This window comes from Babylonia areolata, chromosome 14 (assembly GCF_041734735.1).
Source record: "Babylonia areolata isolate BAREFJ2019XMU chromosome 14, ASM4173473v1, whole genome shotgun sequence".
In the NCBI taxonomy this organism is placed as follows: Eukaryota; Metazoa; Mollusca; class Gastropoda; order Neogastropoda; family Buccinidae; genus Babylonia; species Babylonia areolata.
The window spans coordinates 1,028,408-1,054,656 of record NC_134889.1 but is presented as its reverse complement, the minus strand read 5'-3'; the positions used below and the strand labels follow the sequence as shown (position 1 = coordinate 1,054,656).

General features: G+C 46.0%; 1 protein-coding gene across 3 annotated transcripts in view; it reads left to right on the top strand.

The window, feature by feature from the left end:
* Positions 1 to 26,249, top strand: part of LOC143289716 (centrosome-associated protein 350-like) — a 186,608-nt gene that overhangs the window by 101,920 nt on the left and 58,439 nt on the right. For all 3 annotated transcript variants that reach the window (XM_076598782.1, XM_076598781.1, XM_076598783.1), the window contains 3 exons: positions 13,627 to 13,686; positions 19,741 to 19,935; positions 23,264 to 23,581. In XM_076598782.1, the coding sequence (XP_076454897.1) occupies positions 13,627 to 13,686; positions 19,741 to 19,935; positions 23,264 to 23,581 (573 nt within the window). The remainder of the gene's footprint in view (positions 1 to 13,626; positions 13,687 to 19,740; positions 19,936 to 23,263; positions 23,582 to 26,249) is intronic.

Genomic DNA, 26,249 nt, shown 5'->3' with positions numbered 1-26,249 from the left:
GACCATCCTGTCCACTGACCAGCCCCACACCAACCCTGCCGGCTGTCACATGGACCATCCTGTCCACTGACCAGCCCCACACCAACCCTGCCAGCTGTCACAGGACCTGTAGTGTGTCAGACATGGACCACCCTGTCCACTGACCAGCCCCACACCAACCCTGCCGGCCGTCACAGGACCTGTAGTGTGTCAGACATGGACCACCCTGTCCACTGACCAGCCCCACACCAACCCTGCCGGCTGTCACATGGACCATCCTGTCCACTGACCAGCCCCACACCAACCCTGCCGGCTGTCACATGGACCATCCTGTCCACTGACCAGCCCCACACCAACCCTGCCACCTGTCACAGGACCTGTAGTGTGTCAGACATGGACCATCCTGTCCACTGACCAGCATCACACCAACCCTGCTGGCCGTCACAGGACCTGTAGTTCCACTGACCAGCACCACACCAACCCTGCTGGCCTACTGTCGCCTTCACTGCTCCTCGAGGCGTTGTCTTTCAGCCGTCAGGGTGTGGGGACTGTGGGCATGCAGGGAACCATGGAGGAAGAGACTGGACTTGAAGCTTGAGTGCCCACCAGGAGAGAACAAGTCACACTCCTCACACCAGCACCACGAGGAAAGACTTTGTGGACACGGTAACCAAAGGAAAAGGCAGCCACGCTGTGTGGTCTGTGTGACCTATATACTTGGCTGTATACTTTGAAATGAAACATTCCTACATGAAATGTGCTTGTCAAGGTTGTACAGAGTCATGCATTTTACTGTGTAACCCATCTGAATGACTGCATCAGTATTACCATGCATCAGTATCATCTGTGTAAATCCAGACTTCGTATAGCGTTTTTACAAAAAAATTAATGTTTGATGCTGATATTTTAGCGTATTTGGGAGACAATGATACTTTTCGTCAGTACAATACACATTTTTTGTTTCGTTTTGTTTCCCTCCCCACAAGCTTGCACGTCCATTTGTATGTCTGTGCATCAGCCCCTTTCTACAACAACAAGCATGACGTGAACTGTCATCAAGTCAATACGTCTGTTCTGTGCCCCGTCTCCATGTGGGTGTCTACTGGATGTGTGGTGAAGCAGTATCTGAAGCCTAAGAGCGCTATCTGAAGCTAAGCGCTTGGCTACATACATATTTTTTAAAACTGTCGTTTTGTTGCCTTAAAGAAAATCATGCCGAATGAAAATTACGGGTGTGTCCCACTTCATCCAGGCAGCGTTGTATTTATATATATATATATAGAGAGAGAGAGAGAGAGAGAGAGAGAGACGATCTCCCACCTTCTCCTGTCCCTCCCCTTTCCCTCACCCCCCCTAAACCCCCGCATCCTACCCCCTCCAACCCTCCATCGTGCTATATTGTTCGGTGAAAACCCAGTTGGGTGTGTTGAGTTCAGTTTGTTTGCCATAGACTGATAGAGTTGTCAACTCCGTCCATGATTGTGTGCAGCATACACTGGGACAGCTGTGGTGCTTTGTCAAAGATTGATGATGTTTGGATCAACACTAATGTTGTTGAATATATGTATATATTGTACACATACTGCTGTTTGTGACATTTCAATAAATGACGTTATTTGTTTATTCACCTCTCAGCTTGCTTGAGTTTCTCTTCCTCTTGCTGTCTGTCTGTCTCCCACTCTGTCAGTCTCCCTGTATGTCTGTCTGTCACCCTGTCTTGTCTTCCTCTCTGTCTCCCGGTCTTTCTCCGCGTCTCTGAATGACTGTCTCCCTGTCTTCCTCCCCTTCTGTCTGTCTGTCTGTCTTCCTCTCTGTCTCCCGGTCTCTTTCCTCGTCTCTGTATGACTGTCTCCCTGTCTTTCTCCCCTTCTTTCTGTCTGTCTACCTCTCTGTCTCCCGGTCTCTTTCCTGTCTCTGTATGACTGTCTCCCTGTCTTTCTCCCCTTCTTTCTGTCTGTCTCCCTCTCTGTCTCCCGGTCTTTCTCCCCTTCTTTCTGTCTGTCTCCCTCTCTGTCTCCCGGTCTTTCTCCCCTTCTTTCTGTCTGCCTCCCTCTCTGTCTCCCGGTCTCTTTCCTGTCTCTGTATGACTGTCTCCCTGTCTTCCTCCCCTTCTCTGTCTGTCTGTCTGTCTGTCTTCCTCTCTGTCTCCCGGTCTTTCTCCGCGTCTCTGTATGACTGTCTCCCTGTCTTTCTCCCCTTCTTTCTGTCTGTCTCCCTCTCTGTCTCCCGGTCTCTTTCCTGTCTCTGTATGACTGTCTCCCTGTCTTTCTCCCCTTCTGTCTCTCTCCCTCTTTCTCTCTCTGTCACTCCCTTTCTCGCCCTCCAGCCTCCCATCGCCCACCCCCCAGGGGTGTGAGGCAAGACACAGTTGTGCACATCAGAGATGGGAAAGAACCCCCCCCCCCCCCCTCCCCGTTAACCCACCAGGCGTCTTGACATCGCTTCCGCTTTGACCAGTAGGTTGTTGCGGCCCTTACCACTTTGCTGTGAGTACTGGAGGGGTCAGTGGTGACTGAAATCACCAGGCTGTGTGTAGTAGAGGGGTCTGTAGGGGTCTGTGGTGACTGAAATCACCAGGCTGTGTGTAGTAGAGAGGTCTGTGGTGACTGAATTCACCAGGCTGTGTGTAGTAGAGGGGTCTGTAGGGGTCTGTGGTGACTGAATTCACCAGGCTGTGTGTAGTAGAGGGGTCTGTAGGGGTCTGTGGTGACTGAAATCACCAGGCTGTGTGTAGTAGAGAGGTCTGTGGTGACTGAATTCACCAGGCTGTGTGTAGTAGAGGGGTCTGTAGGGGTCTGGTGACTGAATTCACCAGGCTGTGTGTAGTAGAGGGTTCTGTAGGGGTCTGTGGTGACTGAAATCACCAGGCTGTGTGTAGTAGAGGGTTCTGTAGGGGTCTGTGGTGACTGAAATCACCAGACTGTAGTAGAGGGGTCTGTATGGATCTGTGGTGACTGAATTCACCAGGCTGTGTGTAGTAGAGAGGTCTGTAGGGGTCTGTGGTGACTGAAATCACCAGGCTGTGTGTAGTAGAGGGGTCTGTGGTGACTGAAATCACCAGACTGTGTGTAGTAGAGGGGTCTGTGGTGACTGAAATCACCAGGCTGTATGTAGTAGAGGGTTCTGTAGGGGTCTGTGGTGACTGAAATCACCAGGCTGTGTAGTAGAGGGGTCTGTGGTGACTGAAATCACCAGGCTGTGTGTAGTAGAGGGGTCTGTGGTGACTGAAATCACCAGGCTGTGTGTAGTAGAGGGTTCTGTAGGGGTCTGTGGTGACTGAAATCACCAGGCTGTGTGTAGTAGAGGGGTCTGTGGTGACTGAAATCACCAGGCTGCGTGTAGTAGAGGGTTCTGTAGGGGTCTTTGCTGACAGCTAATTCACTAGTCCCAGTCTGACTTTCTGTCGTCACACCAGTCATCAATTAATAGCGATCCCACCACAGTGACATACCCCAGGAGCACGTGTGTGTGTGTGTGTGTGTGTGTGTGTGTGTGTGTATGTTCAATCCGATGATACACGATGGTGACATAGCCAGAGAGCCCTCGTGTGTGTTTATGCGTGTGTGTGCGTGCGTGCGCGTCCGCACGCATTTTTTTTTAGTACGAGGGTGTGTGCTGCGTGAGAGAGAGGGGGATTTCAGACGATTTTCTGGTTTGTCTATTGAACAATAATGCCCCAGACAAGAGGGGTGGGTGGGTGAGACGGAGGAGAGGTTGGCAGGCCTGCTGTGTGTGTGTGTGTGTACAAGAAAATGTTTGCTATTTTTTTCATCGTGGACAAGCAGATTGAAGGGAGTGTGTGGGTGGTTTGAACCTTTAAAAAGAGATTTTATACATTGTGTTAACAGCTGAACGGGCCAAAATGTGGCGGGTGTGAGGTGGTACTGGAAGGGGGGGGGGGTAGCTGTTGTCATTGTCAACGGAGGTTGGACTGGGTGTCAGAAGTATGAATAAGCATTCTCCTGTCTACATTATGTAATGTGTATTTTGATGTCAAAGAAATGGATACATACACTCACACGCTCGCGCGCGCGCGCGCGCACACACACACACACACACACACACACACACACACACACACACACACACACACACACACACACACAGAAGGAAAGAGAGAGAGAGAGAAAAAAAACCCAACTTACTTCTAAACACGATGTAGGACAGTGTGCACTCTTACGTAAACGCGCTGTTGGCAAGCCTTGGACGGCTGAAATGGATTTATGATGTGACCACACATACAAGGAAAGGTGAACAGTAGAACGAGCGAAGAACGCAGATTGATTTCACTGCCCCGGACAGTGTGCCGTGAGCTTTAATTGCCTAGAGTGTACGGCAGTGTCGGACAGTGGACGGTAAGCTTTATTGCACAGAGCTAACAACAAAAGGAAGATCAGCACTTGTTTCGGACAGGGGGTCCTAAGCTTTTGTCAGTTGTCCACAGTTTTACGGCAAAGGGAGGGAGATTTGTACTATTTCGGACAGTGGATCGTAAGCTTTAGAGTTGTCCACAGTTTTACGGCAAAGGGAGGGAGATTTGTACTATTTCGGACAGTGGATCGTAAGCTTTAGAGTTGTCCACAGTTTTACGGCAAAGGGAGGGAGATTTGTACTGTTTCGGACAGTGGATCGTAAGCTTTAGAGTTGTCCACAGTTTTACGGCAAAGGGAGGGATGTAGTACTGTTTCGGACAGTGGATCGTAAGCTTTAGAGTTGTCCACAGTTTTACGGCAAAGGGAGGGAGATTTGTACTATTTCGGACAGTGGATCGTAAGCTTTAGAGTTGTAAACAGTTTTACGGCAAAGGGAGGGAGATTTGTACTATTTCGGACAGTGGATCGTAAGCTTTAGAGTTGTCCACAGTTTTACGGCAAAGGGAGGGATGTAGTACTGTTTCGGACAGTGGATCGTAAGCTTTAGAGTTGTCCACAGTTTTACGGCATAGGAATGGAGCTTTGTACTATTTCAGACTGGATCGTAAGCTTTAAAGTTGTCTGCAGTTTTATAAGTTTGGGCTCTTTGGCTTCCGACAGTGGTTGATTGAGCTTTTAATGTTGTAGAACTTAGGGAGGGGAGGGGGTGGGGTAATCTACGGCTTCGAATAGTGGATCGAAAGCTTGAAAGTTGTCCATTGTTACCGCAAAGGAAAAGAATACTTGAACTGTATCGTAAGCTCTAAGGTAACGGCAGTTTGCAATGATGTTTCGGAGTAACTTTGGAGTTGCAGAGCTCAGGGGGAAAGAAGGGAGATTTGAACAGCATCGGGCAGTGAATCGTCACTCTAAAGCTGTCTTGGGGTAACGTCAAAAGAAGGGAGATTTGAACAGCATCGGACAGTGAATCGTCACTCTAAAGCTGTCTTGGGGTAGCGTCAAAAGAAGGGAGATTTGAACAGCATCGGGCAGTGAATCGTCACTCTAAAGCTGTCTTGGGGTAACGTCAAAAGAAGGGAGATTTGAACAGCATCGGGCAGTGAATCGTCACTCTAAAGCTGTCTTGGGGTAACGTCAAAAGAAGGGAGATTTGAACAGCATCGGGCAGTGAATCGTCACTCTAAAGCTGTCTTGGGGTAGCGTCAAAAGAAGGGAGATTTGAACAGCATCGGACAGTGAATCGTCACTCTAAAGCTGTCTTGGGGTAACGTCAAAAGAAGGGAGATTTGAACAGCATCGGACAGTGAATCGTCACTCTAAAGCTGTCTTGGGGTAGCGTCAAAAGAAGGGAGATTTGAACAGCATCGGACAGTGAATCGTCACTCTAAAGCTGTCTTGGGGTAGCGTCAGAAGAAGGGAGATTTGAACAGCATCGGACAGTGAATCGTCACTCTAAAGCTGTCTTGGGGTAACGTCAAAAGAAGGGAGATTTGAACAGCATCGGACAGTGAATCGTCACTCTAAAGCTGTCTTGGGGTAACGTCAAAAGAAGGGAGATTTGAACAGCATCGGACAGTGAATCGTCACTCTAAAGCCGTCTTGGGGTAACGTCAAAAGAAGGGAGATTTGAACAGCATTGGACAGTGAATCGTCACTTTAAAGCTGTCTTGGGGTAACGTCAAAAGAAGGGAGATTTGAACAGCATCGGACAGTGAATCGTCACTTTAAAGCTGTCTTGGGGTAGCGTCAAAAGAAGGGAGATTTGTGCTTTTTTTTTTGCTTTTTTTTTATTTTATTTTTTTTTTTTTTTTACAGTGGATCATAAGCTTTTTAGTTGTCCAGCGTTTTCGGAAAAGGACACACACACACACACACACACACACACACACACACTCTCTCTCTCTCTCTCTCTCTCTCTCTCTCTCTCTCTCTCTCTCAATACAAACACACATTAGATAGCCACCAACCTCCCCCCTCCTTCCAGCAGTCTACAAATGTACTTGTTTTCTTATCAAAGCAGATTTTTCAACATAATTTTACAAGGGTCAACCCTTTTGTTGTCATGGGTTCTTTCATATGCGCTTTCTTTTAGCCCCCTGCCCTTCCTTCTCTTCCGTGTGCGTGTGCCTGTCTGTTAGTCTTTAATGTCTTCAATTCTCTGTCTGTCTGTCTGTCTGTCTGTCTGTCTGTCTCTCTCTCTCTCTCTCTCTCTCCTCTCTCTCTCTCTCTCTCTCGTGTGTGTGTGAATGTGTTTGGGCGAGTTCTACAATGATTGCCTCCCGCTATTGTCCCGTTGCCAGTCTGACAGAGGTCCGCTATAGTCCATCAGCAATCTGTGAAATGACTGCCTGGTATCGTGGTCAGTTACAGAGGTCCGCTATCGTCCATCAGCAATCTGTGAAATGTTTGCCTGGTATCGTGGTCAGTGACAGAGGTCCGCTATCGTCCATCAGCAATCTGTGAAATGACTGCCTGGTATCGTGGTCAGTTACAGAGGTCCGCTATCGTCCATCAGCAATCTGTGAAATGACTGCCTGGTATCGTGGTCAGTGACAGAGGTCCGCTATAGTCCATCAGCAGTCAGTGAAATGTTTGCCTGGTATCGTGGTCAGTTACAGAGGTCTGCTATAGTCCATCAGCAGTCAGTGAAATGTTTGCCTGGTATCGTGGTCAGTGACGGAGGTGAATGTGTTTGACACCTCTGCCCGGTCCTGTAGTTAGCAGTGTCCACACGGCCTGTACTGTTTGTCGTGTCGATGGCATCGCCATTCGCCTATCACACAATTCGCTGATCCTGATTCACCGAGTGCTAATTCGTCTATGAACTCCAGAAGGTTTTTGTGCAAGACGGGCATGATTATGTCTTAAGTTAAATGCATATGCAGTGCCGTCCATTAGTTGTGAGTTAAACTTCACCCGAAGTCTTACACTTTTCACCTTCTCCGTCTGTATGCACACCCCTTTGCTCTGTTGGCCATCTGAGCTGTGCTGTCTGTACTGTACACACATATATATTGACCATCATCCACATACGGTGTGTGTGTGTGTGTGTGTGTGTGTGTGTGTGTGTGTGTGTGTGTGAGGGGCTGAATGGGCGAAGCGGCAATGGCAGGTAGGTGAAAGAGGACAGTATCAGGCCACTGGGGGCCTGGGGGGATCGAACCAGTTGGGACTGTCCTGTCAGATGTATGCTGCCTTTTGTTCCACAACTTGGACACCAGACACACGTCATCACAAGACGTCACAGTGGTGGACTGCTGGGAACCGCTGCTGCTGCCCATGCGACACCCAAATCGCGTGCTTTACATCACATAATAATGGTGACAGTAATGTTAATGAAGACTGGCTATTTTACATACCTCTCAGGTAGTTCGTGGCGTTTATGATCATGTTCACTGTCCAACAGGCGTAAAAGGTTATGTGTGACCTGTTTATGTCTTTAATGTATCTCAGATGGTTGTCGAGTAGCAAAAGTGGGATGTGTTCGTTGCCTCAGCTGTTGATGAAATATATAGAGAGTGACCTGTAGACCTGTTTAGTAACAAACTGGGAGGACCTGTCTCAGCTGTTGCTGAGGTGATACAAGACCCATGGACAAGTCTTAATCATCGGTGGGATGTAGTTGACAGGTGAAGTTCTATATAGAGTGTGAACCGTGGACCTGTTGAGTAACAGATTGGGAGAAATTGTCTCTGCTGTTGCTGAGGAGATAAAAGACCCATGGACAAGTCTGAGTCATCAGTGGGATGTGGTTATGGGATGTGGTTATGGGATGTGGTTGACAGGTGTTGTTCTCCCCTCCTGTCCTGTTAGGACTGATCTCATTAAGATGACACAGGTGTATAATGTCCGAAGAGATAAACAGAGTGGAAAGACCGTCTGAAAAGTCCACACGAGGGCCGATATCTGTGCCGAAGTAGTGATGTTTGGATGTCACGATCCACAACACTCTGCCCAAGTGAAGGATTTCCGCTCGTGACAGCAGGCTGTTGTCATGTTCACGTGACTCTTCTTTGGCATTCTCTTCTGATGCACTGTGATTGGACAGATGCCAGCTACAGAAGACGGTGGTTGGTCCTCGTTTGTTGTGGTCGGGGTTCAGTTGATGGCACAAAGTCAAGTCTTTTCACTTTGGTGTTCATTGGGTGGTCTGACCACGTGGTTTACTAATTAGTCATGACCAACACTAAAGAGGCGTCCGGCGAGTCTAGTAGGTGCTGACAGTCTCTATTCAGCTTTAGCTGAGGGTTAGAGAACTGATTTTTGTAATCACATCCCATTTCGGAGAGACGATGGGACAAGCGTTTCGAAAACAGCGGAAAAAAGGTACGTATGTATTATTTCTTACCTGTGCTGCATGCACTATTTTTTTTAGATTTGCACACAAAAGAATAATCAGTACATGAAATACAACCAAGATATGTGTTCCAGAAGAATGTCCATGTACATTGATACATTCTTCAGCAACACAAAATAATGGCGGAAGAAATGGGAAAGAAAGTGGCGTTTTATTGAAGACTGGCTGAGATCCTGTTGTGCACAACTACACACACTCACAACGACAGAACAGGAGAAACATACACATTGTAACCCTGGTATATTTGATAGGGTTAGGAAAATAGTGAGGCAAAGAAAGTGAGAAATGTTTAACACGAATGAAGTACCGTTACTCTTGGTCAGACAAAAGGTGCATAATTCCCAACCATCGCTGCTTGCGCAATCCATCAACAAGTATATGTGTAAAGAAAGGGTGATTTTCTTTCTTCTGCCATAACATTGTGAAGAGTTGTGGGTCACCTGACTGCAGAACTGTTCACCAGATTCATCCACGCCTGTGTCGGTTGTGTGTCAAAAAGGTCTCTGCAGATGGTTTTTTGGACTATCCTGCAACGATGTCCGTGTTTTTTTGTTGTTGTTGTTGTTGTTTTGTGTGTGTGTGTGTGTCTTTTTTTTCTGGAGCAGTGTTTTGACCAGGACACTTGGCCTTGTCATATGGCCACTAACGTGTTTTTTTTGTTTTTTTGTTGTTGTTGTTTTCCTTCACTGATGTCAGCACATGTTGTAGTCCAGTGTGTTAGTTGATGGTTTGCTGCACTAGTTCATTAGTGATGATTGTGATGAGTGTGTCTGATGGTCAGTATCTGGCGCTGACATACACTGGCACGGCATGGATGGATGACATAGAAATGAGAAAGCCTAGAAGAGAAAGCGTGTGCTTTGTGTTTGGACCTGGTGGTGTGGGACCCTGATGTCTGAGAGGAGGGGAAAGAGAGAGAGAGCCTTCCCGTCAGTTATTTGCTGCGATACCTCTGTGATGATTCCCCTTTGGTTTGAATTAAACAAGACAGACGTCTCTCTCTCTCTCTCTCTCTCTCTCTCTCTCTCTCTCTCTCTCTCTCTCTCTCTCTCTCTCTCTCTCTCTCTCTCTCTCTCTCTCTGTCTGTCTCTCTCTCTCTCTCTCTCTGCTTGCTTGTGTTGCTGAAGAGAGAGAGAGACATAAAACCGTTTGCCATAGAGATTTTAGACAATTTGATAAGGATTTATTTCTACAGAACTTGATACATTCCAATATGTCAGCTGTTTATCAGTTCTCTAATCCTGAAGAAGCACTGGAGGTTTGGTATCACAATTTTCTTAATGTATATGATAAACATGCTCCATTCATAACAAAACGTGTCAAAAGCTATCCTAAACAGCCGTGGATGACTAAAACCATTGATGATAAGATTAAGGAAAGAGACTTGTCTCTCTCAGAAGGTAAGAAAGATGAATTCAGAAAACAACGTAATCTTGTAAATGCTTTGAAACGTTCAGAAAAAAAGAATTATTTTCAAGAACTTATTTCCACAAAATCCAATAATAAATTGATTTGGAAAGCCATAAATCAGTTAAATAATAAACATAATATCACGCAATCCACAACAACTAACGACATATCAGCAGATAACCTAAATACACATTTTTGTAATGTAGCTATCTCAACAGTAGGAACAAACATGTCATCCCTTAATTCACTTGATATTCTCGAAACCTTTTGTAACACTAAAAATATTTCATCACACCTTGATATCCCTCTTATGGATGTACATGAAGTTTACTATGCTCTTTCCCACTTAAAGCAAACAGGTTCGAAAGGTATTGATGGTATAGATGGAAAGATATTAAAACTCTCTGCTCCTATAATTGCCGAAACACTTACTTATGTCTATAACCAATGTATCACAAAAAAGATCATTCCTAAATCTTTTAAAGTCGCGAAAGTAGTACCCATTTTTAAGTCAGGAGACCGTACAGACCCTTCCAATTACAGACCAATTTCAATCTTATCAATATTGTCAAAACCTTTAGAAAAACACATTAACAAACATATCCTTAATCATTTCAATCACTACAAATTATTTCATCCAAATCAGTCTGGTTTCAGGTCCAAGCACTCCTGTCATACAGCACTCACTAACTTAGTCGAACAATGGCTCACAAATATAAACAATAATGAAATTACTGGTGTTCTCATGGTGGATTTTATGAAGGCATTCGATGTGATAGACCACACTCTTCTTTTGAAAAAACTAAAATTATATGGCTTTTCTGGAAATACACTTGACCTCATATCTTCATTTCTATCAGACAGAAGACAAATTGTATCTATGAATGAATCTCAATCCTCTTTACAGTCTATCTATTACGGAGTTCCTCAGGGTTCAATTCTTGGTCCAATACTGTTTTCTGTTTATATAAATGATTTGCCTCTATTTATTAATGCATTATGTGAGATGTTTGCAGACGATACAACAATACATACAAATCACACTACAATAGACAAAGTGTACTATGCTCTGCAACAAAGCATTAATGATATAGTTAGATGGTCCAATTTAAATCACATGCGTCTCCATCCAAAAAAAACGAAATGTCTCATACTCACCACCAGACAGAAACGCCAAAATTTTTCACACAACCTTCCACCCTTTTCCATTAATGGTCATCCAGTAGAAGAAGTTGATAATCATAAAATTCTTGGAGTCACCATTGATAACAACTTATCTTGGTCCAGTCATATTATGTCATTATGCAAAACCCTATCCAAAAAGATTTATCAGCTTTCCAGAATTAAACATTTTCTTGATTTGCATTGTAGAAAATTATTCTTTTTTGCTTATATTGAATCACATATTAACTATGCGTCAACACTCTGGGATTCAGCTAGCGATAATATACTAAAACCTTTACTAAGTCTGCATAGACGAGCTCTTAAATTAATCCTTCTGAAATCTTCATCACTGACTGCTGACGACTACAGACATTTAGATATTCTTCCCCTAAAGCTTAAACTTGAATACAACAAAGCAGTTTTTATTTTTAAAATCATGTCTAATTATGCTCCATCTTTGAGAGATAGATTTCCCACCACGCTAGTCCGCCAGACCAACAAGATTAAGATCCCCATTCCAAGAGTAGATCTGTTTAAATCCAGTCTCATTTATTCAGGAGGCTGTTTATGGAACAATATTTCATCCAATCTTAATGTTCAGAAAAGCATTCAAGAATTCAAAAAACATTACCATACACACCTTATGGACAAATATGTCAACAATCATACTTAACTTGACTTTATCTTATTGAATACGCATATATAGTTTAATTGTATGTCTAACCGCTATCGCACTACTTAATGATATACAATCAGTGTCCTGATTTTTTTTTTTTTTTTTTTTTTTTTTTTTTTTTTTTGGGGGGGGGGGGGGGGAGGCTTGGGAGGGGCTGTTTTTGTTTTGTTTTTTGGTTGTTTTTGTTTTTTTTAGGGGGGATGGTTTGATCTTTTTCCTTCATGACATGATGATGTTTGTATCATGATTATGTAAATGTACATGTTTATTATGTAGATGTGCATGTTTAAATGTGAATGTGAATGTCATGTCTTTATTTCTTCATCTCTTTGCTACTTTGTGGATGTTTTGATTCATATTCAATTTCCATTTGCCCTGAGGGCTGGATGAAAAAAAGCACATGTATGCTTATTCCACTTCCCTCAATAAAAAACTTCGTTCGTTCTCTCTGTCTCTCTGTGTTCATTCCCAGATTTTGGAACCAAGGGAGGTATCGCCGACTTGGTGGGTGACATGTTGGTTGACAACCGAGAAAGGATGTTACTGTCGCTCAGACAATGAACTGTCGGTGCACGGTCTTCGTTCGGATCTCATTTACACACACACGCACACACACTCACACACACACACACACACACACACACACACACACACGCTCTCTCTCTCTCTCTCTCTCTCTCTCTCTCTCTCTCTCTCTCTCTCTCTCTCTCTCTCTCTCTCTCAAGAATAGACCTCGAGTTTGGCATATTCCGGCACCCACTGCTGGAACAATCTCCCCAAACACCTCAAACAACCCTTTTCCACCACAACATTCAAAGAGAAACTTGGACAGTACATCCGTGCCGAAAGCCAGACCGAAAATCTGGTGTAATATTGTCACTGACAAACCTTACAAACTATGTCGAAATGCGTCAATCAGTTGATAACGTATCACGCCATAGAATATTGAATTCAGAGATTTTCTCTTTACAGTGGACACAAACAAATGAAATCAAACTCTAGTCTGGTCACGTCTACAATTCTGTATACTTACATGTATTACAAATTGTGAACCACCCTCACCCAACTCTTTTTTTTTCCCCCACACTAACATATCTTTACATCTCTGTCTGTCTGTCTGTCTCTGTCTCTCTCTCCCCTCTGTCTCTCCCTCTCTCTGTCTTTCACATAAAAATAATGTATCTATCTGTCCATATCCATAATACCCGTCGCCTTATTTGCTGTCTTTTATGTCTCTTACATCTGTGTTTAAAATTTTATCATTACTTTTCTGTGTTAATTTCACTTGAATCATTCATGTGTAGCATTCATGCTAGGGTTTTGTTGTTTTTCCCTTGGTGTGTGTGTGTGTTTGTGCGTGTGTGCGTGTGTGTGTTACTCGCTTCCGTTCCGTACAGATGTGAGCGATGTTGTGTCTCTCAGTTTGACGCTGTGTTATACTCGTACATTATACATGTATTAAGTATTCAGTATAACTACATTTATATGCGTACATGTTTATGTGTCTCTTAGAACAACGGCAGATGTGCAAGTCGGCCAAAGTGCTAATATCTTCACCGTTGGAAAATAAAGATTCATTCATTCATTCTCTCTCTCTGTATCATGCCAAATTCTTGGGTGTGATCGGCACTGGTCAAGACATGTGTGTGCTGATTGTGTGTGTGCAGATATCCTCTCTCAGCTCAGGGAGAAGATCAAACAACAGAGACAGAGTGCTTCGTCTACCGGTGAGTCTTGTCTGTTTGTCTGTCTCTGTTGGTCTGTCTCTCTCTCTCTCCCTCCACCTCTCTGTCTCTCTTCCTCCCACCTCTCTCTCGGTGAGATTATTTGCGAAACCAATGCAGATAGGGAAGTCATGTGTGACAGCTATTAACTTTCTGGCGATTTGTTTGAAGATGATCCTCGCGCGCGCGCGCGCGTGTGTGTGTGTGTGTGCGCGCGTGCGTGCGTGCGTGTGTGTGTGCGTGTGTGTGTGTGTGTGTGTGTGTGCTTGCCTGGCCGACAACCATCCTTGTGTAATTTATTGGCTGATTCATTGATCTATTATGTGTTCCTTTTCTATTTACTTCCCTTTTTTTCTGTTTGGGGCTGGATAAAAAAAAATCTATGCTTCTTATTAATCTAAGAAATGAATCAATATATTCACTTATTCTCTCTCTCACGCTGCACACATGCGCGCACGCACGCACACACACACACACACACACACACACACACACACACGCACACTCACATACACGCACCCACACACACACACACTCAAACACACACACACACACACACACACACACACACACACACACACACACACACACACACGGTGGCACAACTCGCTCTTTTATCATGTGGCACTGGTGGTGGAATGAAATAAATGCATTCATGAAAAACTTGGCCTCACCACCCCCACCCCCACCTCCGGCCCCCCACTCCCAGCCTCCCCCCCCCCCCTTTCTGAATCTGTGGACTGACAGACACCCCACCACCTTCACCCTCCTCTTTAATGATTCAGTTGGACAGTGGGGGGAAGGGGGGTAGGGGGTATTATGCAGCTGAGAATTGGCAGGCAGCTCAGCGGTGGGCGGTGCATAGAAAAAAAAAAGCCCAAGATAGATTTTTGTGCGTTTAAAAAAAATAGTTTTTACGTCTCATACACTGTGTCTGTGTCTGTGTGTGTGTGTCTGTAGGGGTGTGCATCATACACTGTGTGTTTGTGTGTCTGTGTCTGTGTCTGTAAGGGTGTGTGAGCGTGTTTGTATTTGTGAGTGACAGACGAAGAGAGAAAGAGAAAAAGGCAGCCGACCAGTCAGACCAGGAGAGAGACAGAGAGCTTCCTACACTGGGATATATAGGAGGAGCTCTCCCCTCCTGCTGTCCACTCTGTCTCTTCTTAACCCCCCTCCCAGCCCACACGCACGCACGCACACATGCGAGAACACACACACACACACACACACTGGTTCTTTACCCCCACCCCCTCACCTTCTGATCTCCTCTCCTTCCCCTCCTCCCTCCCCCCCCCCCCTTCCCCCCCACACCCCGTGAGTCATTGAAAAGCCTGCCACCCATTGCTGTGTACAGAGAAGACAAGAGACCAGGGGTAATAGAAGTAATATGACCTACACCATACATTCTGAAACCTGTCTGGAGTTGTCAGGCTGGCTTGGCGCCTCTGGAGCTCTCTCTCTCTCTCTCTCTCTCTCTCTATATATATATATATATATATATATATGTGTGTGTGTGTGTGTGAGTGTGTGTGTGTGATAAATCAGGCCTCAATGTCTTGGTTTCCAAAAGGGAAGGGGCAATGAATGCTATAAATTGTCAATCAGTGCTCTGTAAGTGAATCACTTCCTCACCCCCCCCCCCCCCAACCCCCCCCCCCCCCCTCCCCACCCCCAAAAGGAGGGGGGGTAGGAGTTAGCATGCCTGGCATAGTAAACCACAACTGGCTGTGTGGAGAGGTCAACAGATTCCATAGCAGGTCTTGTAGGTGACACAACAATAGAGTACACTAGTTCTAGTAGCTGAGGAGAAAACGAACTGTAGATTAGCGACTTGTCTGTCATGAGAATGAATTTTAAATCGGGGAAAACAAAACAAAAAGCAACAACAAACAAACAAACAAACATACGCACACACAAACAACAACAGCAAAAAAGAAATACGCCCCCCACCAAAAACAAACAAACAAAACCAGCAGCTGTTAAAGGTGCGTTGAATATTACTGAATCAATAATATCACACATAAATAATCACAGCTGAACTGGTTGTGTCAGAGCAATGCATACATATGGATGACTGGTGTTTGATCACTTTGATTTGTCTCTGCACAAAATTCAGCGCTTTATGAACTCTTACAGTAATAATAATGTTGGTAATGATAATAATAATCACTATGATTATCATTGAATAACGATAGTAATCATCAAAATTACTGTTCTTTTTATTATTGCTGTTGTCATCTCCAGTTGAAGGCGCACAGCGCATTCTGCCAACACTCAGACAAGTGCCAAACTTAAAGCGATCAACCAATTCAGAAATTAAAGGTGACTTGCTGTGGAAGGGTGTTAAAACCACCTCTCGTCACCAAGGAGAAGCGAAGTCCTCATCTGTGTTGGTGCAGTGCAGCTTGTTGAATTGGGTGAATGGGTTTCAGCCACTACAGTCCATTCCTGTGTGTGTGTTCCATACCTACCAGCTGCTACATGTTGCCTGTTGCCATACTACGCCATGTGCTTCACAATGATACACTCTAAACAGATAAAGATATGAGTAGCAAAAAATGAAGCAGTTTTTAAAATAATGAAATAAATAACGAATAAAAAAAAAACAAAAAAAACGAAGGTCAATACGGAGAGCAAACTGGCATGAAAGGGGGATAATCGACCTTTGGCACATAACTGTCAGCCAATGAGAATATCTGTTTCTTTGGGCTGCGGCTCAGTGAACGTTTGGTTCCCGTCTGTTCCAAAGGGAAATGATCATCACTGGGCTCCGTTCAGTTGGAAGGACGTGTCAAGTGTGCAGACTGATCCATACACGCTACACCACATCTACTGTTCAAAGAAGAAGAAAAGAAGAAAGTAGAGCAGACGCCTGATGTTGGTGTCAACCCAACATGCTGATCAGGCCTGGAGTCTGACCCTGTACGACTCCTTTTGTTTTTCTTGTGGAATATAGAACAAGGGGACAGAAACAGATGATACATGAATAAATGAATGAACAAAGAATTGTTGGAATCAGTCAGTAGCTTCAGTGTGTAAAACACAGTGCAGAGGATTTTGCTTTCAGGCAAAAAAGCATAATTTAGACCGATTTGTCTTAATTCTGTTGGTAATGAAAAGGTATTGAATTTCATGCTGAGATCTAATTTATCACAATTTCAGCTTCTTCGTCAAGCATTCGGAATCATCCATTCTGTTTTTCTTAGTCAGATGTTAACACGTATAGGGAGTTTTTATTGCTAAGCATCCAAGCAAGACCAGGGAAATGCTGAAATGTTGACAAATAAGACTGTACAATTTGTGTGGGTTGTAGAAATGTGACAAGTTGATCAGTGTTTGTTGTCAGTGCAGAAATGTTTCACATTCCATCACATAATGAATAGTTTGACTCAAACGTGTGCTTACTGGTTGGCGAAACTCCCTGGAGATATGATTTGGTCCTTTGGTGTACTTCACAAGTTTTTGTTAAAAAACACACACACAAAAAACAACAACAAAAACACACACACAAAAAAATACCCAACCCAACCCAAACCAAACCCTGCTGTTCCTTTTTGTGAAAAGAGAAAGAGGAAACACCACCACCCACTGCTGACTTGTACCCCCACATTTCTTTGACTTGGTCTTTCCCCTCAGTACTTTGGCTGCCAGTCGTTGTCGTCAGGAATGAGGAAGAATGAATTCTAAAACCCTGATTTGTTTGGTCATGCACATGTAAGTGCTGATGCTGCTTCTCTCACACACTGTTTTGCTACACTCACTTTATGGAAAGGCTGCCATGAAGTCTAGATAGAGGTTGGCAGGCCTGTGTTCATGCGCGGGCGTGTGTGTGTGTGTTTGTGAGAGAGAGAGAGAGGGAGAGAGAGAATATGCACAGAACATGTATGGACATGCCTTTGAACAAACGACAAGTGCAAAACGAAGCATGAACTCATTTTAACTGCTCTCCGACCATAGCTATACATGCATAAATGAAAATAAAAAAGATCAGTAAGGTTTGTCACACCTGCGTGGATGCATTTGAACATAAAGTGCATGGCATGAACTCAAAACCTGTTTTCATTGATGGCAAGCCTGTGCAAAGGATGGAATACATATTCATGAAGAAAGAAAGGAAACAATTTCAACCCACCCACAGTCACTGGCCCAGACACAAAGAGGCTGAGTGATGATAGGATCAACTGTGCGTGACGCCCACGCCCTCCCCCCCCACACACACACACCCCGCCCACCACCCACCCCCCGTCATGCAAGTGCATCAAGCATGTACCAGGTGACGCCTCATTAGCCCCCCCGCCCCCACCCCCCAGACAGACATCCAGAGAGAGACAGTATTGAAGGGTGACTGAATGGTAACACTGACTGCAGTCCACAGGGTGTCTGTCAGTCCATCAAGGGGAGGGGGTGGAGGTGGGGCCGGGGGGGGGGGGTGCGTACTGTGTAACACAATACACACACACACCACTTTCCATGCACACGTCAGTCAGTGGTACAGGCAGTTTACAAATGTTTCCTTTGTTGGAAAAAAAGAAGATTTGGTCATTTATTCTACCTCTATCATGTCATTCTTTTCCCATTCTCATCAGCATGAGTGTGCATGCAAAACATGTACTCTGCATACATTGCCATGCAGTTCCTTGTAAACTAGGTCATTATCTGCAGTTTACCATTGTCCTGCGCAGAACAAAGGGGCACGAATTTGGCATTTGGCTTCCTTTTCTGCATTTGCTGAACTATCCCTCACTTTTTGTTTTGAGTTTGTGTATGAGGGCAGGATAGTGATGCATGCACACACCCATGCAGGCACACATACATGTGCACGCACATGCACACACACACTCACACTCACACTCACACATGCACGCTCAGAGGCTGTGATAGAGTGAGCAGTGGTGGAGGCAAGTGGACTGGGACCAGGAGGGAAAAAACATCCCACTGCCCCTGACCCCCAGCACTGGCAGAACGATGTCTGTCGGGGACACTAAACGCCTGAGAGAGGTGCCTCCAGTTGCTTCACACAGCCATTATGTACCCCCCTCCCACCCCCTCCACGCACACACCCATGCACGCTTGCACGGACACGTGCACACACACACACACACACACACACACAGAAGACAGACAATGCTGAAGAATTTTATTGCCAGGGGGACAGGAGAGAATGGAAGGCTTTGGGCCATGATGTGTTTAGGTGACTGTAAGGTGATGGTGATGGCACTGTTCGGAGACCTACTAATGCCATTGACAGGGCACACATCTCTCTCTCTCCTCACAGATATCTCTGAGATCCCGTGTTGAGAATGGTAGGTGGGGGCTGGGAGGGGAGGGGGCTGTATTCACTGTGGGTATTGCCTTCTTATCACCTGGAATTGGAAAAGATTTGCAGGTAAAAAATAAAAAAAAAAAGGAAACAGAAGAAGGAAGTTTTGTCAGACATGTTAGTGGTGTGGGATGGTCAGGGGTTTGGTTTTTGTCTCGGTTCTGTCAGTTGCTTTTGGTGTTGATGTGAGAGAATGGGTTACCGCATGCATGTGCTCAACACACACAGCTGCACGCCCGTGCACACACACACACACGCACACACGCATGCACACACACACACGCGCGTACACACGCATGCACACGCACGCACACACATGCACACACACACACTTACATACACGCACACATGCACACACACACACACACACACACACACACATGCACACACACACACGCACACACACACATGCACACACACACACACATGCACACACATACATACACACACACACGCACACACACACACACACACACACACACACATGCACACATACACATGGACACACACTCATGCACACACACACACACACACACACACACACACACACACACACACACACACACACACACACACACACACACGCATGCACAAACACACACACACACACACACACACACACACACACGCATGCACAAACACACACACACACACACGCACGCACGCACGCACGCACACACACACACACACACACACACAGCAAGGTGATAGTGACCTGTTTGCCGTGCACTGTTCAGACACCAGCCACAATGACAGCCTGGCCAGCAGTCAGGGTCAGTCGGATACTGCAGGGGGGGCCACCCCGCGCCATGCCCTGCACGATGCACACGACCCCGTGCGACGAGGGGCAGAGGGCGACGTGGACTTGGTGCCAGAAAAGCTGCCCCGAACACGTAAGGTGGCTGCCGGTCCAGCCTTGCCTTCCTACAAAGGTGAGTCAGCCGCCAGTCAGGGACTGTGTGGTCTGTGGTGCTGTTCTGTCTGCTGTGCTGTTTGTGTGTGTGTGTGTGTGTGTGTCTGTGCACGCACGTGCATGTGTGTGTGTGTGCATGTGTGTGTGTGTTTGTGTGCGTCTGTGCACGCGCATGCATGTGTGTGTGTGCATGTGTGTGCGCATGTGTGTGTGTGTGTCTGTGCACGCGCGTGCATGTGTGTGTGTTTGTGTGTGTCTGTGCACGCACGTGTATGTGTGATGTGGTATGTGTATGTGTGTGTGATGTGATATGTGTGTGTGAGTGTGGTGTGTGTGTGTTCATGTGATATGTGTGTGTGAGTGTGATGTGGTGTGTGTGTGTGATGTGTGTTTTTGTGTGTGTGTGATGTGATATGTGTGTGTGTGTGTTTTTGTGTGTGTGATGTGATATGTGTGTGTGTGTGTGATGTTGGTGATGGTAGGGGGAGAGTGATGCAGGGTGGTGGAGGAGGGAGGGAGGGAGGGAAGGATGGTAAAGGGGGAAGGGGTGTATACATGTAGTATACATGGGGGAGGGGACCCTATGTCATATTTCATATAACAGAAACATCTGAAAAACATTTGTCACCTCTTAGTCCAGCGTTTGACATCTTTTTCTGGTGGTGGTCAGGTTTTTATGTTTAAGTTTCTGAAGCAGGTGCCATTGTATTTGGACAAATTCATATATATATACACTACACCACATCTGCTAGGCAAATGCCTGACCAGCAGCAAAACCCAACATGCTTGTCCGACCTTGAGTGTGTCCATATGTATGTTTGTGCACCTATCAGAGGGAATTTCTTCTACAGAATTTAGCTGGAGGACAACACTTAACTTGCCATGTTGGTTTTTTGTTCACTGTGTGAAGTATGTACTGCACCTGGGACCTGGGTTTATTGTCTCATGTGAACAACTGGACGCTCAGTTTGATTTTCCAGCCTTCTTCTTCTGCGTTCACTCGTATGCACACGAGTGGGCTTTTACGTCTATCACCATTTTTACCCCGCCATGTAGGCAGCCATACTCCGTTTTCAGGGTGTGCATGCTGGGTATGTTCTTGTTTCCATAACCCACCGAACGCCGACATGGATTACAGGATCTTTAACGTGCGTATTTGATCTTCTGCTTGCATATACACACGAAGGGGGTTCAGGCACTAGCAGGTCTGCACATATGTTGACCTGGGAGATCGTAAAAATCTCCATCCTTTACCCACCAGGCGCCATCACTGTGATTCGAACCCGGGACCCTCAGATTGACAGTCCAACGCTGTAACCACTCAGCTATTGAACCCGTCGATTTTCCAGTCAAAGTTAGGAGAAAGGGTGAGACGTGGATTGGAACCCAGGTTATCCAGACTTGAGAGAATCCAAAGCCATGCTGCACAGCTTGTCTTCCGCTCTCCCCAATCTGCTCCTATCACTCCTCTCCTTCACTCCCTCCACTGGCTTCTTTTTGAGAAAGGAATAGAGTACAAACTCTCTCTCCTGTGCTACAAATTTGTGATTGGCATGTCTCCTTACTTTTCTGAGCTTCTGCATTACGCATCTCCATCTCGCCAGCTGCGGTCATTAGATGATGACCGTCTCTTTAAATTTCCTTCCTGCAGAACCAGATCAAATGGAAAACACACTCTTTCCAGGCTTCTTCCGCATGGAACTCACTCCCGTTTCCTGTCCGTCATGCTGTGTCTTGCCCTTCTTTCAAAGACTCTTTGAAAACTCATTTATTTCCAGCCATTCAAATCAGTAAATAACTCCTTGTCTTCGCTTTTATCGTTTAATCAAGTTAATTTTTTACTTCTATTTTTAAATGTACACATGTTCATATGCCTTGAACGATCCAGGATGTGCACGCCTGCATGCGTGTATGTACATCTTGTGTGGAGAGGGTGTGGGTCTGTGGGATGGAGTTGGAACGGGATGATCTGTGTGTATGTACATCTTGTGTGGAGTGGGTGTGGGTCTGTGGGATGGAGTTGGAATGGGATGATCTGTGTGTATGTACATCTTGTGTGGAGAGGGTGTGGGTCTGTGGGATGGAGTTGGAATGGGGTGATCTGTGTGTATCTACATCTTGTGTGGAGTGGGTGTGGGTCTGTGGGATGGAGTTGGAATGGGGTGATCTGTGTGTATCTACATCTTGTGTGGAGAGGGTGTGGGTCTGGGGGATGGAGTTGGAACGGGATGATCTGTGTGTATGTACATCTTGTGTGGAGAGGGTGTGGGTCTGTGGGATGGAGTTGGAACGGGATGATCTGTGTGTATGTACATCTTGTGTGGAGAGGGTGTGGGTCTGTGGGATGGAGTTGGAATGGGATGATCTGTGTGTATGTACATCTTGTGTGGAGAGGGTGTGGGTCTGTGGGATGGAGTTGGAACGGGATGATCTGTGTGTATGTACATCTTGTGTGGAGAGGGTGTGGGTCTGTGGGATGGAGTTGGAACGGGATGATCTGTGTGTATGTACATCTTGTGTGGAGTGGGTGTGGGTCTGTGGGATGGAGTTGGAACGGGATGATCTGTGTGTATGTACATCTTGTGTGGAGTGGGTGTGGGTCTGTGGGATGGAGTTGGAATGGGGTGATCTGTGTGTATGTACATCTTGTGTGGAGAGGGTGTGGGTCTGTGGGATGGAGTTGGAACGGGATGATCTGTGTGTCTACATCTTGTGTGGAGAGGGTGTGGGTCTGTGGGATGGAGTTGGAATGGGATGATCTGTGTGTATGTACATCTTGTGTGGAGAGGGTGTGGGTCTGTGGGATGGAGTTGGAACAGGATGATCTGTGTGTATGTACATCTTGTGTGGAGAGGGTGTGGGTCTGTGGGATGGAGTTGGAACGGGATGATCTGTGTGTATGTACATCTTGTGTGGAGAGGGTGTGGGTCTGTGGGATGGAGTTGGAATGGGGTGATCTGTGTGTATGTACATCTTGTGTGGAGAGGGTGTGGGTCTGTGGGATGGAGTTGGAATGGGGTGATCTGTGTGTATGTACATCTTGTGTGGAGAGGGTGTGGGTCTGTGGGATGGAGTTGGAATGGGATGATCTGTGTGTATGTACATCTTGTGTGGAGAGGGTGTGGGTCTGTGGGATGGAGTTGGAACGGGATGATCTCTGCGTGCAGGTGTATTTGTGTGTTTTTAGTATACATGCGTCATTGCATTTTTTGAAATATTGTAAACATCCAGGGCTTTTGTATCATTAGATTGGGCGTAGCAAATGCCCTTTTATTATTATTATTATTATTATTATTATTACTATAACTGCAGACAAGCATGTTAACCATGACGACACCTTGCTGCAGGTTTCTCAGAGACCCACATGGACCCCGGGCTGCAGGCCACGGTGAAGAAGGTGAACCGCCTCTCGGCTCCCAGGAACAAGAAGTCAGCAGGGGGAGGGGGGGGAGCCAAGGCCACCACCACCACCTCCACCCCCTCCCCAGACCCGGTGCACACCGCCATCCAGACCCAGTTGAAGGCCCACGGCCACCACCCCCTCCCCCACTCCTCCGTGCAGCCCTCCTCCACCTCCACCCCCAACACCAAGGCCTACAGGAAGACGCTGGTGCGAGTGGTGGCACCGGGTGGCGGGGCCAAGGCCTGTAAATCTGGTGCTAAAAGTGAGTCATCCTCCGGGAACACAGCTGAGTTTAACGCTGAGTTTAACGCCCGTGTTGGCCTTGCGCCCTTCAGGTCAACTTGTTGACAGCGTTAGTGTTGGTTGTTAATGTGTTGTTGGTTGTGTCTTGGTGGTGTGGCTGACCTAACTGCTCTGCCATTGGAGGGGAAAGGAACAGTGCAGTTGTCAGTAGTTGTTGTGTCAGTGTTGTACCATTGGAGGGGACAGGAACAGTGCAGTTGTCAATAGTTGTTGTGTCAGTGTTGTTCCATTGGAGGAGAAAGGAACAGTGCAGTTGTCAATAGTTGTTGTGTCAGTGTTGTACCATTGGAGGGGAAAGGAACAGTGAAGTTGTCAATAGTTGTTGTGTCAGTGTTGTTCCATGGGAGGGGACGGGGACAGGAACAGTGCAGTTGTCAATAGTTGTTGTGTCAGTGTTGTACCATTGGAGTGGAAAGGAACAGTGCAGTTGTCAATAGTTGTTGTGTCAGTGTTGTACCATTGGAGGGGACAGGAACAGTGCAGTTGTCAATAGTTGTTGTGTCAGTGTTGTTCCATTGGAGGGGAAAGGAACAGTGCAGTTGTCAATAGTTGTTGTGTCAGTGTTGTTCCATTGGAGGGGACAGGAACAGTGCAGTTGTCAATAGTTGTTGTGTCAGTGTTGTACCATTGGAGAGGAAAAAGAACAGTGCAGTTGTCAATAGTTGTTGTGTCAGTGTTGTTCCATTGGAGGGGACAGGAACAGTGCAGTTGTCAATAGTTGTTGTGTCAGTGTTGTTCCATTGGAGGGGACAGGAACAGTGCAGTTGTCAATAGTTGTTGTGTCAGTGTTGTTCCATTGGAGGGGACAGGAACAGTGCAGTTGTCAATAGTTGTTGTGTCAGTGTTGTACCATTGGAGTGGAAAGGAACAGTGCAGTTGTCAATAGTTGTTGTGTCAGTGTTGTTCCATTGGAGGGGACAGGAACAGTGCAGTTGTCAATAGTTGTTGTGTCAGTGTTGTACCATTGGAGAGGAAAAAGAACAGTGCAGTTGTCAATAGTTGTTGTGTCAGTGTTGTTCCATTGGAGGGGACAGGAACAGTGCAGTTGTCAATAGTTGTTGTGTCAGTGTTGTACCATTGGAGGGGACAGGAACAGTGCAGTTGTCAATAGTTGTTGTGTCAGTGTTGCTCCATTGGAGGGGACAGGAACAGTGCAGTTGTCAATAGTTGTTGTGTCAGTGTTGTTCCATTGGAGGGGACAGGAACAGTGCAGTTGTCAATAGTTGTTGTGTCAGTGTTGTTCCATTGGAGGGGACAGGAACAGTGCAGTTGTCAATAGTTGTTGTGTCAGTGTTGTTCCATTGGAGGGGACAGGAACAGTGCAGTTGTCAATAGTTGTTGTGTCAGTGTTGTTCCATTGGAGGGGAAAAGAACAGTGCAGTTGTCAATAGTTGTTGTGTCAGTGTTGTACCATTGGAGGGGACAGGAACAGTGCAGTTGTCAATAGTTGTTGTGTCAGTGTTGTTCCATTGGAAGGGAAAAGAACAGTGCAGTTGTCAATAGTTGTTGTGTCAGTGTTGTACCATTGGAGTGGAAAGGAACAGTGCAGTTGTCAATAGTTGTTGTGTCAGTGTTGTTCCATTGGAGGGGACAGGAACAGTGCAGTTGTCAATAGTTGTTGTGTTGTTAGTGGGGGAGATGGTGTGTGTAGAATGGAGATGTGTTGTTGGTGGAGGAGATGGTGTGTGTAGAATGGAGATGTGTTGTTAGTGGGGGAGATGGTGTGTGTAGAATGGAGATGTGTTGTTGGTGGAGGAGATGGTGTGTGTAGAATGGAGATGTGTTGTTGGTGGAGGAGATGGTGTGTGTAGAATGGAGATGTGTTGTTGGTGGGGGAGATGGTGTGTGTAGAATGGAGATGTGTTGTTGGTGGAGGAGATGGTGTGTGTAGAATGGAGATGTGTTGTTGGTGGGGGAGATGGTGTGTGTAGAATGGAGATGTGTTGTTAGTGGGGGAGATGGTGCGTGTACGAATGGAGATGTGTTGTTGGTGGAGGAGATGGTGTGTGTAGAATGGAGATGTGTTGTTGGTGGGGGAGATGGTGTGTGTAGAATGGAGATGTGTTGTTAGTGGGGGAGATGGTGTGTGTAGAATGGAGATGTGTTGTTGGCCAGGGAGATGGTGGGTGTGAGAACAGTTGATTACAGTACATTACAACACAACACAGCACAACACAACACAACACAGCACAGCACAGCACAGCACAGTACAGTACAGCACAGTACAACACAGCACAGTACAACACAGCACAGCACAGCACAGTACAACACAGCACAGCACAGTACAACACAGCACAGCACAGTACAACACAGCACAGTACAACACAGCACAGTACAACACAGCACAGTACAACACAGCGCAGCACAGCACAGTACAACACAGCACAGTACAACACAGTACAGCACAGCACAGTACAACACAGCACAGTACAACACAGCACAGCACAGCACAGTACAACACAGCGCAGTACAACACAGCACAGTACAACACAGCACAGTACAACACAGCACAGCACAGTACAACACAGTACAACACAGCACAGTACAACACAGCACAGTACAACACAGCGCAGCACAGCACAGTACAACACAGCACAGTACAACACAGCACAGCACAGTACAACACA